This window comes from Macaca mulatta, chromosome 2 (genome assembly GCF_049350105.2).
Source record: "Macaca mulatta isolate MMU2019108-1 chromosome 2, T2T-MMU8v2.0, whole genome shotgun sequence".
Lineage (NCBI taxonomy): Eukaryota > Metazoa > Chordata > Mammalia > Primates > Cercopithecidae > Macaca > Macaca mulatta.
Window position 1 is genome coordinate 201847601 of NC_133407.1, and position 17585 is coordinate 201865185.

Sequence of the window (17585 nt, forward strand, 5' to 3'; positions counted from 1 at the left end):
TACCAGAGATTACCCGGTGCTCAGAATGATTGAAAGGAGAGGTCTGCATTCTGGTACACATGCATAAAGCACAATCTTAACACTTGAAAAATCGCAGACATCTTGATACAGTTCTTTCTATAGTGGCACTCCCATTACACCATGGGATGGCATCTCCCAAACTAGCAAAAGAAGTTTCTTTAGGGACCTATGCAGGGCTTTGGTGCCACACTTGGGTGTGTCCTGAGTAATGACCACAAATAGGGATTTTATATCATGCACAGAAGTAGAGGATTATTTTACTGGTACTGAAAAATAATTTACACATCACAATGATATTTTTGCTCTTAAAATATCACCTAATATCTGCAATAGTAAAATGTGTAATGAAGATTGTATATATATACATGTACATATACATACATACATATATGTACACGTATGTGTGTGCATGTGTGTGTCTATAAATGTGTGTCTATACAGAGGTTTGAATAGAACTTCCGTGTATTCTAAAAGAGTGTTTAATTTTTTAGTATATTTAGCATATCTGTTTTCTCCATTTTTTTTTGTCATTTTATCTCTCTTTCAATCTTCCACAGTTGCCTTGTAGTATTTTCCTTACATTTGTTTCCTTGACCATCTTTGTCCCCAGTTTTCTCCTTTCTTATACTTTATCCACCATTTATGTGATATGGTTCTAATCAGTTTTTAACCTATTAATTGCATTTATCCAGCTAAGGAGAGCCTTGGTTCTTAAAGTTGAAGGAACAGGAATATCATAACAAAATATCTCATTTTAGGGGTCCTTTTTGTAATTTTGAATTTATATGTGTGCATACATAGTATTTTTATCAATAGTTGAAATTATAAATACTTCAGTTGGAATTTCTAAAAACTGGGAAAACAAGTTTTTTTGTACTATACTCTCTAATTTTTAAAAATCCTTACCCTGTGTCTTGCACATAATAGCTACGTGATAAATGCATGAGAGTGGAATGAGTGATAAACTTTAGATAGATGTAATATCTCAAATAGGCTTCGAGAAAGAACATATTTTCACCTTTTGATGAACTCCAAAATCTAACAAATATATGAATAATGTAAGGTAACTGAAGCTTCAAATAATTTTTTCTTTACATCAAAGCTTTTATTGGAAAGCCAGAAAACAAGATAATTCTAATTTGTCACTGCTTACCAAAAGTCATGAGTAACTGTCCTTATATGGCCCAGGTTTTAATGTTAGTAATACTTAAAAGCAAAGAAAAATTGATAAAAATAAAAAAATTATAATTTAGAAGAAAGTTTTACCAAAGACAGTCAGCTCTGCTGGGTCACTGTCCCTTTCTCCCACCATGTTGGTACCAACACAAGTATACATCCCTGCATCACTTTTCCTGGTATTGGAGATCATCAGTTTTCCACCACGGATCTGTTACAATCAAACAAAAAGAAAAGAGAAGGGAAAGAAAAAGGAACAGAACAGAAAATAAAAGGTCATTAATAAATAGTTTTGAGTATTTAAGCATATTTGTTTCCCACAGGAAAAATCTCTCCCATTATTTTGGCATTTGTAGGTATGCTTTCTTTTCTTAAATTCACCCTCAATATAAGTTTCCATACTTTCTTCATAGAAAATATTTTTTAAGGCAGCTGTCCTCTCTTTCCTCATCCTATTTTGAGTCTTGTGACTGACCCCACTAAATCCCAGTAGTTAGTCTTCACACTGAAATTCATGTGAATAAGTTGCTATTGTCATTTGTCATCAGAAACACTGATATTCATTTTAAATAATCTAATAAAATCCATCTGAATCAGAGGGATTCAGAAAGTATATATATGTGTGTGTGTATACATACTTTCTGAATATATATATATATATATATGCAGTATTCTGGACTCTTAAAAGACAGTAGTAAATCAAATGGTAAAAATCTTTGTCTCCCTAGAATTCACATTTCAACTGTTAGTATTAATCATCTTTGTCTCATATTACTTGTATTGAAGAGATAATTCTTGATGAAAATGGCAGGTTGGATAAAAACAAACACAATTTATAAAATGGTAATATGTATTGGTATAAATCATTAGCATCTAATAGGTTCCCCTTCAAGATTTCTTAAATGAGAAGCATTTATTGGCTGATAAAAACAAATGCAATAATATTAAAATATGTATTTGCTAAAGAGAACATTAAAGCAGAGTTAGGCTTTCAGTAAATGTATAACTCAGTTTCTTTTCCATTTTTTTTTTTTTGGTATTCATTTAATTCAATATTAGCTTTACAAGGATTGAGTGTTCTTGAAGAAATACAAGATAAGAACATGTTGGTTTTCTCCATTATTTTTTAATTTCACAGGCAAACACAACTCATGTAGGTTGGCTCTTATCAGAGATGTTTCAAGATTTACAACTTGTCATGCTATAGAAAGGAATTTTCAACTTTTTTTTTTACATAGGCGGAGAAGACCATTAACCTGTTCTCAATTCTGTCTGAGAATTGAGAATAGAATAGAATAAAATGAGAGCTTATAAAAATGGCTACGAAGGTCATTTCTCCTCCCCCTTGAGGCTGAGAGCTAGGTAACACGACTTGATTTGACCAACGGAACTAAAGCACATATTTCCCTGGAAGAAAGGTTCTTGTTCATTGTGTCTTGCCTTCTCTTGCCGAGTTGGAACCCTGAGACCAACATGGGAACCTACTGAACTAGCCTGCTGGAAAATTAGAGATCATAAGGAGGGGAACCAAGATATCCAGCTGAGAGTCAACCAATTGCCCGACTTGTGAGGAAGGTCATCCTGGATTATTCAGCTGCCAGCACTCCTTTAAATAGGCAAGAGCTAAATGCTATAAATATAAACTACCAATCCTTAAACATTGGCTGATTTTACTCCATCATCGGGAGTACATTTTCATAAACTTGGTACCCAAGCAAGCCCACTGAGAACAAAATTCTCTTTGGTAATGTCAATCTCACAGTGTTAACAGTCAGACTAGTGTTGGGTCTCAGAAAATGATACCCCAAAATGTGGTGCTTTGGCTTTCTGAGCACTTTGAATTAAAGGAAATCGTAAGTCCTCAGAAACTTCCTTAACATCAATGTCTCTCTGACATTCCTTTGTTTCTGTCCCCTCCTTTGCCCCAAGAATAGAGAGGGGAGCTTGCTAAAGTTCCCTTATCTGACTGCGAAAAGGTCTTCCAAAAGAAACACAATTGCCCTAAATCCCCTGTCTGAAATCTCATTAACCTGTAAAGATTAATTACCAAAGAAGAAACTAAAGGTCATTACCATGCCTACTGGACAGACTGTTCAACTATTCTTCTTGGGGTTGTCATCTGAGAGACTTTATCTACGTAATAAGAAAACCTTTGTTTGCAGTGCAGTTCTGCCCCTCACCTTCCCAGAACTTGTTACCACCTCTCCCAGAGGTCAGAGGAACTTTGTCTCAGGCTATTGTCTATTTGTTGGGCCCATTCATCTTCTATGAGGATCATTTAATCTTCCTCTGAAACTGCCTACTATCCCCACTTCCCTCATCCTATGAAGAGGGTAATTAAGCTTCAACCATCTATCCCTTCTTTGAGTTTTATACTTTGTATGATTCCCCTGCACTTACATATAAATATTTTTCTATGCTTCTCCTTCCATTAAACTGTCTATTGCCAGTTTATTTCAGCGGACTAAAAGACTTAAATCTTTGAAGGGTGAAGGGAAAAATTCTCTTTTCCTCTATACCAGAAACACATGAATATACATTGTTATCTCTTCCACAGCCTATCTGGTTCTGTTTTATGTTGTAATCACACTGTGCACATTGGCCGGGTGCGGTGGCTCACGCCTGTAATCCCAGCACTCTGGGAGGCCAAGGTGGGCAGATCATGAGGTCAGGAGATTGAGACCATCCTGGTTAATATGGTGAAACCCCATCTCTACTAAAAAATACAAAAAATTAGCCGGGTGTGGTGGCAGCACCTGTAGTCCCAGCTACTCGGGAGGCTGAGGCAGGAGAATGGCATGAACCCGGGAGGCAGAGCTTGCAGTGAGCCGGGATCGCACCACTGCACTCCAGCCTGGGCAACAGAGCGAGACTCCATCTCACACACACACAAAAATTATATATATATATATATAGACTATATATATATTAATATAATATCAATACTTTATAGATTTTTTATTAAAATGGCACATTTATTCAGCCAAATGAGAAATTATCTTAAATTAAATATATTCACTCTGAGTTGTACTGAATATAAAAATTTTACTACTGAATAATATCAGAAAGTTAAGCAATTATATACTATTTCTGTGGGTTGGTTCTCACTTAAAAACTTCACATATGAATATTGCATGGATCCTCTGAAGAAATAAAACGATGACATGCCATTCCCCTGTTTCTGTGTGTTTCATTTTGAATATTAATCAACTGATGAATCTGATTATAAATTTCCTTTGAAAACAGTTATTTTTCCGCATGAGCTAACATGCAGAATCAGTCAGCTATTTTGATTTCAATTTTATTTCATATCTATTCAATCTGCTTTTAAATCAATTCATGTATAAAATTTTACTGTTATAAATATTATTTAATTGGAAAAACTGGAAACAGCATTTGAGATATTCATCACCTTAAATTATTTTCACTTATAATTTTTGAAAATGGTGCAAAATTAGATGTAGTTAATGTGGCTTATGGCTATCATTTATAGTTTAACACTCATGTACTGCATGGCTAACAGAAGCTTCTGGAGCTTTTATAAAAGAGCTATAACATCCGCCGGGCACGGTGGCTCACACCTGTAATCCCTGCACGTTGGGAGGCTGAGGTGGGTGGATCATGAGGTCATGAGATGGAGACCATCCAGGCCAACATGGTGAAACTCCGTCTACACAAAAATCACAAAAATTAGCTGGGCGTGGAGGTGCCCGCCTGTAGTCCCAGCTACTTGGGAAGCTGAGGCAAGAGAATCACTTGAAACCAGGAGGCAGAGGTTGGGGTGAGGGAGATCGCACCACTGCACTCTGGCCTGGGCGACAGAGCAAGACTCCGTTTCAAAAAAAAAAAAAAAAAAAGCCAAATATTGCAGGGTAAAGATACAATTCAGATTGGTGCAATTAATATTTCATGTACTCTGGATTTACATAATTTTTGTCTCTTATAGTCTCATCCAAATGTTTTTAAATCTTTTCAAGGCAGTATAAATTGTAATTAACATTCAAAAACAATTATATTAATAATAAGTTAAAGGATAAAATACATCTATTTTGTATTTTGAGACTGAAAATTCAATCTCTCTGGGCCACGATTTTAATTTAACTCACGCTTATTCTTTCTTCCTTGTCATCAATTCGAACTTTGTCTTTTTTCCAGTAGATGGTGGGTTCTGGGTGTCCCCGGGGAGGCTGGCACTCCAGGATTGCAGGCTCTCCAGCTGCCACTACAACATCTGTGGGGTTTTGTCGGAAGTCATCTCGTAACACTGAGGAAACATAATTACAGGAAAAGAAAACTCAGCGACGGTAACTAAAGCTTTCTGTTGTACAAGTCACTTCAAGTCTTGTTTACCTTGTTCTAGTAAAAATTGCCTGGATTTTTACTAAGAACATAGCGACATCCGCCTTAAAATATTCTAGAGCCAACATAAATGATCATCAACAGGAGAATGGCTGACTAAATGATCGTGCACCTTTGGTCAAAAATTCAATTTTAAAAATGAAATAAGTCAAAAAAATGAGAAATATTCATGTACAGTTGTGTGATTGATTAAAAAAGCAAGGTGCAGAACGCTTCATTAGTATGATTCTATTTTCTACACAGAAACTCGTGTGTGTGTGTGTGTGTGTGTGTGTGTAAATATATATATATATACGCTCGTGGTTTGTGAGCCTGCAAGCCTAATGGTCTGTGAGGGAAAGTGGGGTGAGAATTCTTTGCGGAAGTCCTTTCTCATGACATGAACATAGACAAGATCCACACTGTTTTCATTACACTTCAGAGACAGACTCATGGTTCACCCTTGCAGCGCACTAGCACCCACGTACGCAGGGCTACATTTTCATTCTCTCTGCAACTCCACCTGCCGAGTGACATCTGGGCAGCGTGACATTCAGGGCAGAGATATCCCTTATAGCAGTTTTGCCTGTCTGAAATTTCCTTCCTTTCATTAAGGAGAACAGCAGGTTGGGCCTCCGCTGTAACCACCGAAAATCTGGCATGCCTGCCTCTCCAAATGTCACCTATCTATCTACTCGCGCTTCTCTGCTCCTGACAAGATGAAAAGCCTGGAGAGATGGCTCAGCCCTAGAGGACTGCGTTTATGTGGTAAATCAGAGCTACGTCAATTTTAGGGTAAACATTCAAAAAAGTAGTTGAGATCAGCAAATGTACCACATACTACAAGTGCCTCGGCTTTTCCTGACCGGCTTCACTGTTTCTGTGCTTGGACATCCAACACTGACAAGTTTGGTTCCAAAGTACCTCGAGGTAAAATGAACCTACACACACACACGCATGCACACACACACACACAGACACACGCACACATCAAGCTGTTTGAAATCAACATTAGGCAGCTTGTGGTAGCCTGGTATGGAAATCACGTGCTGCGAGTGGGGATGAGGTCAAACCAACTGCCTTCCGTGTCCTATAATGAGACCCACTTCAGCACTCTGCTTCTTTGTTGTGCCAAGTCTGTAGGTTAATTGTCATTCTCCAAATAAATAAAACTCCCTGTCCTTAAAGAGCTCCAGAGAGACAACTCAGTGACTTCCAGGGTTTTTCTTTTCTCGTCTCTTGCAACACATCCTTTAACACGGTTTTCCATCTTAATGAAGTCACGGCCCTTTATGAGATTAGAGAACCTGCTCTTATGGAAGGAGCAGTAAGAAATAATTCAGCACAAATTGTTCACTCTCAGTTTATAAGCTGATTAATTTACTGCTTTCACTGCTAAAGAAATGTGTTCCATTTTAGCACTGCGAACTGCATATTTTTGGCCCCCTTGTCTAACTGGCAAGAAAGGTGTGATTTGCATGCATAAGGATTTGCTTCTGAATGGGCTGAGGAAAGCGTGCATTTAAATGTGACATTCATGCAACCGATGAGAAGGGGTTAACACTGTGGTTCCCTCCTGCAGGTAAATCCTCCAGGGAGAGCAAGCTGGTGACTCATTTATATTCTAAATACAGAACAGCTGCCTATGTATGCAACGTTAAGAAGTGCAAAAATATGGTAACAGGGTGATGAGCACCCCTACAATATCCGGTACTGGCAACAAATGGTGTTTTGGCAGGCCCTCGATCTGTTCCAAAATGGCACATCTGGCCAGTTGAAGGGCCTTCTCCAGATCTGGTCTCCTAAAAAATGGTATGCCAAAAAGCCTAAGCACAAATGGTACTTAAGACCATTGCAAATCATTCAGAAATACAATGTTACACCAATTTGCTACAATCCATTTTTTTTTAAAGGCCCTTTGACATGAGGGACAAAAAGAAGAAAAACATCATAACAAACTAAAAGGACTGCTACTCTTTAACAATAAAACATGTGTTTATGGCATTCAACAAAAAGGGGGAAAATGACTCCAATTTGCAAATGAAGCCAAGAAATCTAACATCAACTGTAATTTTAGGCTTTCAGACTATTCAGCCAGAGAGTAGGGTGAGATAATGATATAATTGATACCGTGCCCTCTTCAACTTGTAATACGCTCTTTGGGGTTTGTATAGCACTCAGTATATCCGTTTGTGTTTGGTGATATCATTTATTTTACCCTACGTCTTCAGGATATCGCTTCTTCTCTCTCTTTCAGGTGAACAACATGCTTTTCAGCAGGTTCCAGCACAGCAAGCCTAGAACTTATTTTTAGAAAAAGGAATAAAATCATTTTTACTCTTCTCAAATTTTGAAGGAAGATATGTATATTCTGATATTTGTTTATATGTTTCTGGGGTCGGTATGTACATTCATAAATGTAACAAAAGTAAAATAACATCTCTCGCTTCCCATTTTTGTGCTAATTATTAATTTCTGCCTTGGGTTTTGCCCTGTGCTCTTTATCTGAGCCGATAAAGACAAGAAAGTGTTAGTCACGGTGAAGTATTCCCATGTGTTGGATGAAGAGAACTGAAATGGTCTTGTAAATGTAGAAAATAGCAAAGCAATTTCAAATTGTAAATGTGTGTGTGCGTGTGTGTGTGTGTGTGTGTGTATTCCCCCTAAATCCTCTACCCTAGAAAGAACTGAAAACTATATTGTCAAGTGTGGCTTGACAAGTATGTCAAAAGAAGAGCACATACCACTGTGTGTGTTACCCTAATTCTCCATAAAGTCTTTACATATGATGAAGAGAAAGAAATCCGATGAGAGGGTAGCAGTACGTTACGTTTCGAAGAAAAACAATATACTGTTTCCATAATGGCTGCGTTAATTTACATTTATAGCAAGTCGTAGGGGCTAAGGGAAAGCCTCCCCTTTGCCCTCTGATGCTTCACTGAAAAATCAACTCACAAAAAGCAGATTACTTGGAGAAAAGGTATATAATGTATTAGCGTGCCCTGAGGAGAATCACAGAGTAATTGTCTAGTATCACTACGGTACACCAATGTTATATACTCTGTTTCTCAGGGGAAAGAGAGATGAGGAAGTATGGATAATTTTTAGGCGGATTCAATAAGCTTAAAGAACATACAACAGCCTGGGACAGAGTCTTTTCAGCTCACAAAGGGACCTTGGTTTTGAGGAAAGTTTGCCCAGGTTTGCTGTCCGACTTCAGTCTTCCTTCCTGCAATATCGTTGGAGCTCATGAGCATTCAGGGAAGGGCCAGAGGCAGTGGTTTTCTTCTCTGGTAGGTGCGGACTTTAGGCAGGTAAGAAACTCTGGAGAACAGCTTCATCCTGTGCTTTGAGACACAGAGGACTGAGACACGGGGTTTGGAGGAGGAAGGTCAGAGAGATCTTGAGGCTTCCTCTTCAGTTCAGCATGTCCAAGTGCTGCTATAGGAGCTAGAAATTACGTAGGCAGGTAGTGAGGGCAAACCAGTCCTCAGCGAGGCCTCCCTTTCAACAAAAAACAGCCCTAAATAATTTCTAACGAAGGGCAGCCTGTAAAACCGAGCTGCAGACATAGAGAGGCAAGCCAGAAGCTTGCACGGTGAGTGCTGGCAGCCAACACAAAGGGATACCTGGAAGCCAAGTCTGCTCAACACCGAGGCTCCGCCTTCCGCTTTTTTTTTTTTTTTTTTTGTCACCACAGGTGCAGTAAAGGAGCAGGCAACATGGTGCCAGCCAGGTAGAGAACTCACCCGCATAATAAAGGTTACGGTGGGGTGGCCAACTTCTTCACACACTATGTAAATGACACACCTGCCCCACCGTATCCTTCAAACCCTGTGGGAATCAGACATCGTGTCCTCAAGCTCATCTGTAAAACCAGCCGCCTCTGGTCGCCAACTGGGAGGTGTGCTCGGAACCCTCCCTCTGCACAAGGAAGCGTTTGTCCTTTGCCTGTTAAACTTCTGTTCTTAAACTCACTCCCTGTGTGTCCCTGTCCTTGATTTCCTTGGCATGAGGCAACGAACCTCAGATATTCGAACCCCAGACACTGCTTTAGTGACATATTTCAGGGTATCAGTTTCTGAGCCCCAACAAACTATACAAGGGTCTGCTTTTCTCAACACCCTCACCAATATTTATCTTTCATCTTTCAGACAATAGCTTTTCTAACAGGTGTACATTGTACCCAGTAAATATATAAGACATACGATTGCTTGTCAAATAAAAATACAATTTTTAAAATTTCATTTAAAAAGAAAAAGGATACAGTAGGTACATTTTAATATAGAACTTGCTTGCAGATCTAAGATAGAATACAGGTTTCAAATCTCTGTGGAGTGGGGTGGGGGGGATATGTAAATGGCTAGAACCCAAATATTCATTTCCATATGTGAGCTGGAAAACATATATAAATAGTTCACTTAGCTAATCATAATATAACCTGAATTATATTTGCCTGTTTTTTACATTGGGAGGCAGGATGACTTAGGAAATTATTTTGGAAAATTGGAACATTCTAAATTACTAGAGTACTTGATACAATATAGTTCACATCTATGACATAGAGATTGTATTGAACGTTGTAATGTGCTCAACACACTCCTATGAATTGGTTAACAAATATATTAAGAAGAATGTCATGAATGACAAGTGCCTGCAGTAGGCCCTTGCTCTGTTCTCCAATGGTCACTCCCTTCTGTTATTTATTCCCTTTGTATATCCCCTCCCCTTGAGCATGAACTAGACCTAGTGATTTACCTTTGATGAACAGAATGTTACAAAGTGACAGGATGCCACTTCCAAGATCAGGTTATAAACGATTGTGACTTGCATGTTTTAGCGCTCTCTCTCTCTCTTTCTCTCTCTCTCTCTCTCTCATTGGGGCTTAGAAAATGACACCCCAAAATATGCCACTTTAGACTTTAAACTAAGAGCACCCAGTGAATAGCAAATAGAAGAAAGGGCTTTCTCTAACGATCCCCTGTCTACCTAAAGATCCTGTCCTCCAGAAGATATTCAATTATTTGAATTCCTTTCTCAGACATCTCATTAACCAGGGGAAACTGGTGCATACTGCAGGAGGAAAGACCAGAGTCGACACTGCACCCAGAGCCCAGGGAAACTTTGTCCCAGGCCACCCTTTGTTCTTCAGACCCATTCATCTCCTCAAAAAATCACTTATTCTTCTAAAATTGCCTGTATCTCCCACTTCTTTCTCCTCTGTGAAGAGAATAATTAAGCTTCAAGTATTTGACCTTTCTTTCAGTCTCATATTTTGTGTGGCTTCTATGCACATGTGTGCGTAGTAAATATGTAGCCTTTTTCTTGTGTTAATATGTCTATTGTCAGTGTATTTCAGCAGACTAAGTTATTGAATCTTCAGAGGGAAACTCTGAATTCCTGTCTTACTCTCTTTCATATACTTCCTCTGATCATGCAGGGTGCCATGTTGCAGAATGGAGAGGCCCGTTTGGCAAGGATCTGAAGTCACCAACGGCTGGCAAGAAACCAAGGCCCTCAGTCCAAACACCCTTGAGGACTCAAATCACCACTGAATTTTGTAGCAATTTGTTATGAAGCAATAGGTAACTAATAGAGTGCCTTTAAAAAGTTTTATGTCCAGCTGTGATTTTAGAGCTTATATCTTTGACTCCTGCTTCCTTATAATCCTATATTCTTTCCCATCCCAAACCCTGTCTGTTTTGTCTTAAATCAATAGTTCTTAGAAATTTTTTTTAACCTCGGTCTAGGCAAATCACTACATAGTCATTTCCATCTTAGTTTACTAAAACAAATTAGTAATGACAATGAGGTGAGACTGTATAATTAATGGACTTCTGAAAGATATATTTCTAAACCACAATGTGCACATGACCCCAAAGAAGTTATTAGAAGGGTAAAGCCTAAAATGTTACTGATAAAAGAATTGGCACACATCACTGACTAAAGAATACTATCTACAACCAACTAAATATTGTGCGAAAGATAATCTAAGAAAAAATTGGAATGAAAGGTATGGCCAACAGCAGTTGAAAACCACAGGCAACCCAAACGACACTGAACACAAGGGTTTCTTGCAGGCAGGTTTTGTCTCTGTGTATGTGTCGGAACTGCTGGGGCTACGTGGCACAATGACATCCAGACTTCTCAGTAGAAGACTGACCTCTAGTCTCAAGCAGGTCCTTATAGGACATACATTTTAGTTTGCGAATACAGCTTCAGTAAATTATGATACATAGAAGGATACTCAGGAGCCTTTACTTATCCGTACATATAATATATATAATTATGTGCCGATTTTCAGTAAGAATTTTTTAAACTTGCTTTTAAAAATTAACAGGCACATATAATGACACTTTTAATATATTTTTAAAATAACTTGTTCTATGATAATAGCCAAAATTTAGTGAGTACATACTATGTGCCAATGACTGTGTTATGGATATAGAATAGGTCATTGGAGACTCATCTATTGTGTTAGGTAAGTACAGGGTTTGAACCCAGTGTGTCTGACACTAGAATTTACACAGTCATTATGCTGCACTGATTTGCAATATCATCTGGGTCTATTTATCCTCTCTCCACTGCCCTAGTTCAGAATGTCCTTATCTATTCCATGAATTGCTGTAAGAATATCCTATTTGACCTTTTTCTCTGATTTCTCCTTTAGACTTTCCATTGTAGCTATTATGAGTTAGCTAAAATGCAAATGTGATCATGTCAATTCCCTTTTTAACACTTTTTAATGGCTCTCAAGATACAATTCTCTCCTTAATATGATTTCAAATGTTGTTTGGAATCAGGTCCCTGCATATGTCTCCAGGCTCATCAGGGACATTTCTGTAACCTCCACGCCCTAGGGATATGAAGGAACACCTAATATCATTGGACGTTGGCATATGATGGGCTTTCTGCCTGAAAGTCACTCCTTGCTGTCCCTTTGTTCTCTTACTTTCGCCTGTGTCTTTCTGGAGTACATACTCTTCATTCCGCGTCAGCTTCGGACTCACTCACCTGAAGTCTTTCCTTATCTACTTAACTGGACTGGGTAACCCTCCAAAGAGCTCTCAAGTTGAAGGGTATCAGAAAAGTTAACCAAATATTGTTGATTGGTTGGTTGAATTGATGTGCTCTTCTTTGAGATGTGTATTGCAGCCTTTTTTTATTACATAAAATAGACCACAAGGTTTTAATTTGATTTTAAAATGTCATTTATGAAGAACAGTTTGAATCGTTTGGAATTGAGAAATAGAATCCTTGGCTTGCCTACCTACATGCTCATGTATCTGTAAAATGAAAGCCAGACAGTTCAAGAAGGTCAGAAATCAACGACTCAAAGAATAAAACAGATTTATGTCAGCCAGAAAAACCGGTAGCACAAATTACAGTATATCATAGTAAATTATTACAATGGATTAAGAGGAAAAAAAAGTGATGGCCACTCATAAAACTAGCACAGATTATTCCCCCAGCCCTACCAACACCACGGCCACCACCACCACCACCAGTTACCACAGGGAATGACTGGATGTAACCCCAGCCAGCAAGCAGCTCGGAACTTCCACTCTGCACGTGAAGGAGGCGCCCTGTCTCTTCCCGGACTACGAGGCTGTAGGTGGCAGCCATGCTTTGAACCCAAGGGGAGCTCGAGCCTCAGGATGAAACTGGAACTATGAACGGAGTGTAAAAAAAATCTGGGTTTTTAAGGACATGGCTGGACAAACTAATTCTGAACAGCGTGCTAGCTCTGGACTTTCTAGATATGCTTCCTTTTATATTTAAGCCAGTGTAAGTTTCCCTTTTCAACCAGAAGCTCCCCACTGACACGGCATAATAATCTTGTATTTTTCCGAAGTTTTGATGACGAAACAACTGAATAAAGATTGTCATTCACAAGGGACTACTCTATCACATTTGGTACCATTGAACGAAATGCGGTCAGGATGGGCTAGCCACCAGTTAAATAGACAATAACATCTGAACCTGTGGGCAGAAGTCATAAGTGGTTTCTTCTGCACAGAAGGGGAATGGGAGAGAAAGAGCTCAGTGGGGAGACATCCGGGGGCCGCTGTGCAGGCTGACACTCCGGCACCCTGTAGCACGCTGACAACACCAACACGAGAAGCTCTCACCCCACCTCCAGTGAGAGGCTGTGTAGGGGCACATTCACTGAGCAAACGATCCAGAGAAACCGGCGGTATGAACTGGAGCATGTTGAATAAACAAGAATGCCCTGTGACTTGTTCATTTTCAAGTCACAGCATTTTGTGAAGTCTAGTATTCTGCGGGGAATAAAACACACAAACACACGCATAATTCACCCAGGAGGAATGGCCAGCCTCGAGTTTCTTAGCCAAGTCTTTACTCTTGAATCCTTTTTTTAGCCGTGTTCTGTCCTCACCCACAAGATAATTTGAAGTCCTGCGAAGAGTGCCAAGTCTTCCTTAATGTTTTCCATTAATGTTTAGAACTTGCTGAAGGATTCTTAGAAATTGCATGGAAACATTGCGCTCTCTGTAATTTGTATCCATAACCTCTGTAATGCATATGTTCTCCTTGGGGACCAAGTGTTGAGATCATTCATAAACTCTTGGATCACATGTGGCACTGCAAACTGGTGACATCTGACCACGGCAGACTCTAGGCCTGTCTCTGGCAATCATTTCCTTTGGTTTGCAGTTAAAAAGCCAGCAGTTGGCATGCCTTCAACACTTGGAAGTCCTATTTTTGGCAAAGCCTAGCATGTGATATTTGACAGGGATCTGCAGAGCCTACCCATTAGCTTATGAGGAAGCTGTGGATTGAAGCTAATTAATGTTTAATCAGTTCCTCTTTTTTCTCCCTTAAAGAGCCATCGCCCACAGAATCATTCACATGGCATTGCTGCCTCCAAAATCACAGAAAGCTCAAAGAAACCAGATCAAGTTAGAGATTGTGTCCAAACATAGCATGTGAGGAGGATGGTTTCTAGCAATGCTAGTACTAACCTAAACATGTGCAAGGCAACGCCTTCCTCAGCTGCAGAACAAAAGCCACCTCACCATGCTCCCAAAACGCTCTGCTCTGCTCCACGAGCAACTGCCTTTCAGCACTGCCCCGTTCGGACACAACTGTCTTGGCTTGTTCGAAGCAATGCTTGTAACTTTGGGCATAAGAAGATATAATACAGTCAATTCAAAATGAAGAACTACACAGCCTAGCTTATTGTTTTTAATTAGTGTTTTTTAAGATGATAACAAGGGGAAACACCAGATTGTTTCAAGCTTATAATGCGGCCTCCTACTTTTCTTAGATCTGGGTTTGGGGATAGATAGCGAGATAGAGAGACAGAGAGATGATAGAGCCAGCAAGCCCACCAGCTTTAAAGAATTTACATTTACAGGATGATTACAAATAACCATCTGTCTGCGTCAAGCTTTTCAGTCTGGTTCAGGTCCCATGGGCCTAGCTCATGTCTTCAGACAGAGTACGTAGGCTGCTAGGCACCGGGTCAGCGCGTTACGGGTGCTCTGTAGAACGCCTACCTTGTTTTCCTGCTGCTTCTCATTTTTCTTCAACTCTCTGCATCCCCTCCTCATTTAGCCCTTACCTTACCATTAGACCAAAGAAAACAAAAACTAAAGTATTAAATCTCATTCATATATATTTATACAAAACTTGAATTCAATACATTTGTTTACACGTACACTTAAAATATATCTAAGTATGTATTTAAATCCAAATTTCAAGATTCATTACTGACTTATAGCTATAGTTGTCCATTTGAACAAAGGAAATAAAGAGTGTTATCCAGTACCTATTAATGTGCTGCATTATTCTGGATCCCAACAGATCGCTGCTCTCCTCCCACCTTGTCAGTCCTTATCTGAAGATATTAGCTTTCACAGCATTCCACCGCACAGTTCACAGAGGTACAGAGCTTCAGCAGCATCTTTTGTCATTCCAGCCTCTCCTGGTATCAACGTGTTATTGCTCCGATATTTCTCTACCGTCATGTATTCCGATGTGCGTGATCAACATGAATTACAATGCCAAGTAACTGCCAGATGTCATGAGTTATAAACTCAATAGTCTAAGGATTATTACACATTAGGGCACCCTACAGTGCAAGGGTGTCCTGGAATTTATGTGTTATTTATTACCTATTGGCAGGGTCTCAAAGTAATCTCACCCCTGCTGATGAAATGAGGGTTGAAAGGAAAAGAAGGTCAAGGTCAACCTTCTTTGCCAGTTACTTCAACACTACTGTTGCTTTATCTTTTTTTCGCCTCTACCTGAAACTCAACACATCTCTGAATAGAGTAGAAATATAATTATATATATGGGCTCACAACTTGATTCTGCCAATTTCACCCTTTCCATCGTTTTAGCTATTTTAACAACACATTTTGTAACCACAACCGTTGGAGGTCCTAGATAGGGGGTTCACGTGGATCACATCATAATCCATAAACTTAAAAATGAGCAGTTTGAGAGTACACGGTGTATGTTCCTCTTTTGCACTGGTACATAACCAAAGCCTAACTGCATAGATTATATTAGAATTTTACATTTAAAAAACATATTCCACATGCTTGTGGATTTTTTGGTCTTAGTCTTCCAATATTAAAATTTGATATGTCCACATCACAAAATATGGGCATTACACCATCACGAATTTTACTGAATTAGATCCAATTTGGCATCCTATATTCTTCAGGAAATGTTCTACTTGATTGCTACATGACAAGAGGCTTGAAATGTATCCTAATTCAGAATGTATCATATTGATTTTTAAATTCGCTGATTAAAAATAGCTCTATCACTTCTCTACTCTATCCCAAACCCAGTAACCTTCTTTTCTTTTGCTACTAAATGAATTCCGAATACAGTAGTTAACATTCAGCAATCTCATTACCCATCTACCATAAATCTCCAAAAGCATCGCCATCTTCTGACAGTTCAGCAGAAGAGGAAGCAAGGAGCATATCCAAGTACTTTTTATAAATGCAAATGTCCCAAATACCAAATTTAAATTACCTCAGAAAATTCATATTACACCACTGACAGTGATTGGAGAACAATGTGCTTGAAGATCTTTGTTTACTTATGAAAAGCACAATTTCTTATATTCCTAAAGACAAAATGATATCAAACAACAAATACTGAGTATCTTTTTAAGGTATAAGTAATACTGAGTTCTCACGAAGAGAATTAATAATATGTGTTTTACCCAAAAGTATTTAAATATTTTAAAATACATGGATGCTTTAATCAAACTTTCACATCTTAGGTGAAACTGGAAAGAAGCCTTCTTAAGTAGAGTTTTCAATGAAATCCTTCTTTTCCTCTGATACACACTGGAGCCACCTTGGCCATCCATAGAGTATGTGCTCAACAATAAGAAAATAACTAGCACTGCCTTCTGAGTCTCTAGCTCTGTATCTATTCCCTGAGCTACCCTGTTTCTCCTAGCCTGAGGACTTACTACACTTTCGCTCTCAGAATGCCTGGAGATAAAAAACAATCATAGCCATTCCCTGTCTGGGTGGAGAGGAAGCAGCTCTCTACATTGTAGTTACTACTTACTTAGCTGCATGAGATGGTTTTAGTTTCTCTCCCTGGGATGATACCAAACTTGATAAATAAGATTTACCAGAAAGTCTACTAAACCTCCATTATTTTGACCTAATCAAGGCAATTTATTATGCCATATTACTAAAATTCACAAACTGCCTTAACCTCTTTTTGGCTTTTTTCACACACCATATTAACCTTACTCCCTCTAAAAACTGCCTACAAACAGTAAAATTAGAATCTTGTTTTCTTGGTACTCTTGATGAACAAATTATGGCTATTGTGAATGTAGGTCAAGTTGTCTAAAATGTCAGCAACAACAACAACAACAAAATCTGAAGTTGGCAAATGGGATAATTTTTGAAGTAAATTACTGGCTAGTAAATAATCAAATGTTATATACAGATTGAGTAATTTCTAATGCACATGTTTAATACTGCCCTTGACATATTTTCCCCATATTTACTTAAAGGAAAGGCCTTTGCTTTAGAGGG

The 17585-nt window shown here is 38.8% G+C and overlaps 1 protein-coding gene across 5 annotated transcripts in view; it reads right to left on the reverse strand.

Annotated features, from left to right (window-relative positions):
* ROBO2 (roundabout guidance receptor 2) overlaps positions 1–17585 on the reverse strand; it is a 602415-nt gene that overhangs the window by 169880 nt on the left and 414950 nt on the right. For all 5 annotated transcript variants that reach the window (XM_015128844.3, XM_077994326.1, XM_077994327.1 and 2 more), the window contains exons 3-4: positions 5304–5461; positions 1288–1408 (exon numbers count right to left, since the gene is read on the reverse strand). In XM_015128844.3, the coding sequence (XP_014984330.1) occupies positions 1288–1408; positions 5304–5461 (279 nt within the window). The remainder of the gene's footprint in view (positions 1–1287; positions 1409–5303; positions 5462–17585) is intronic.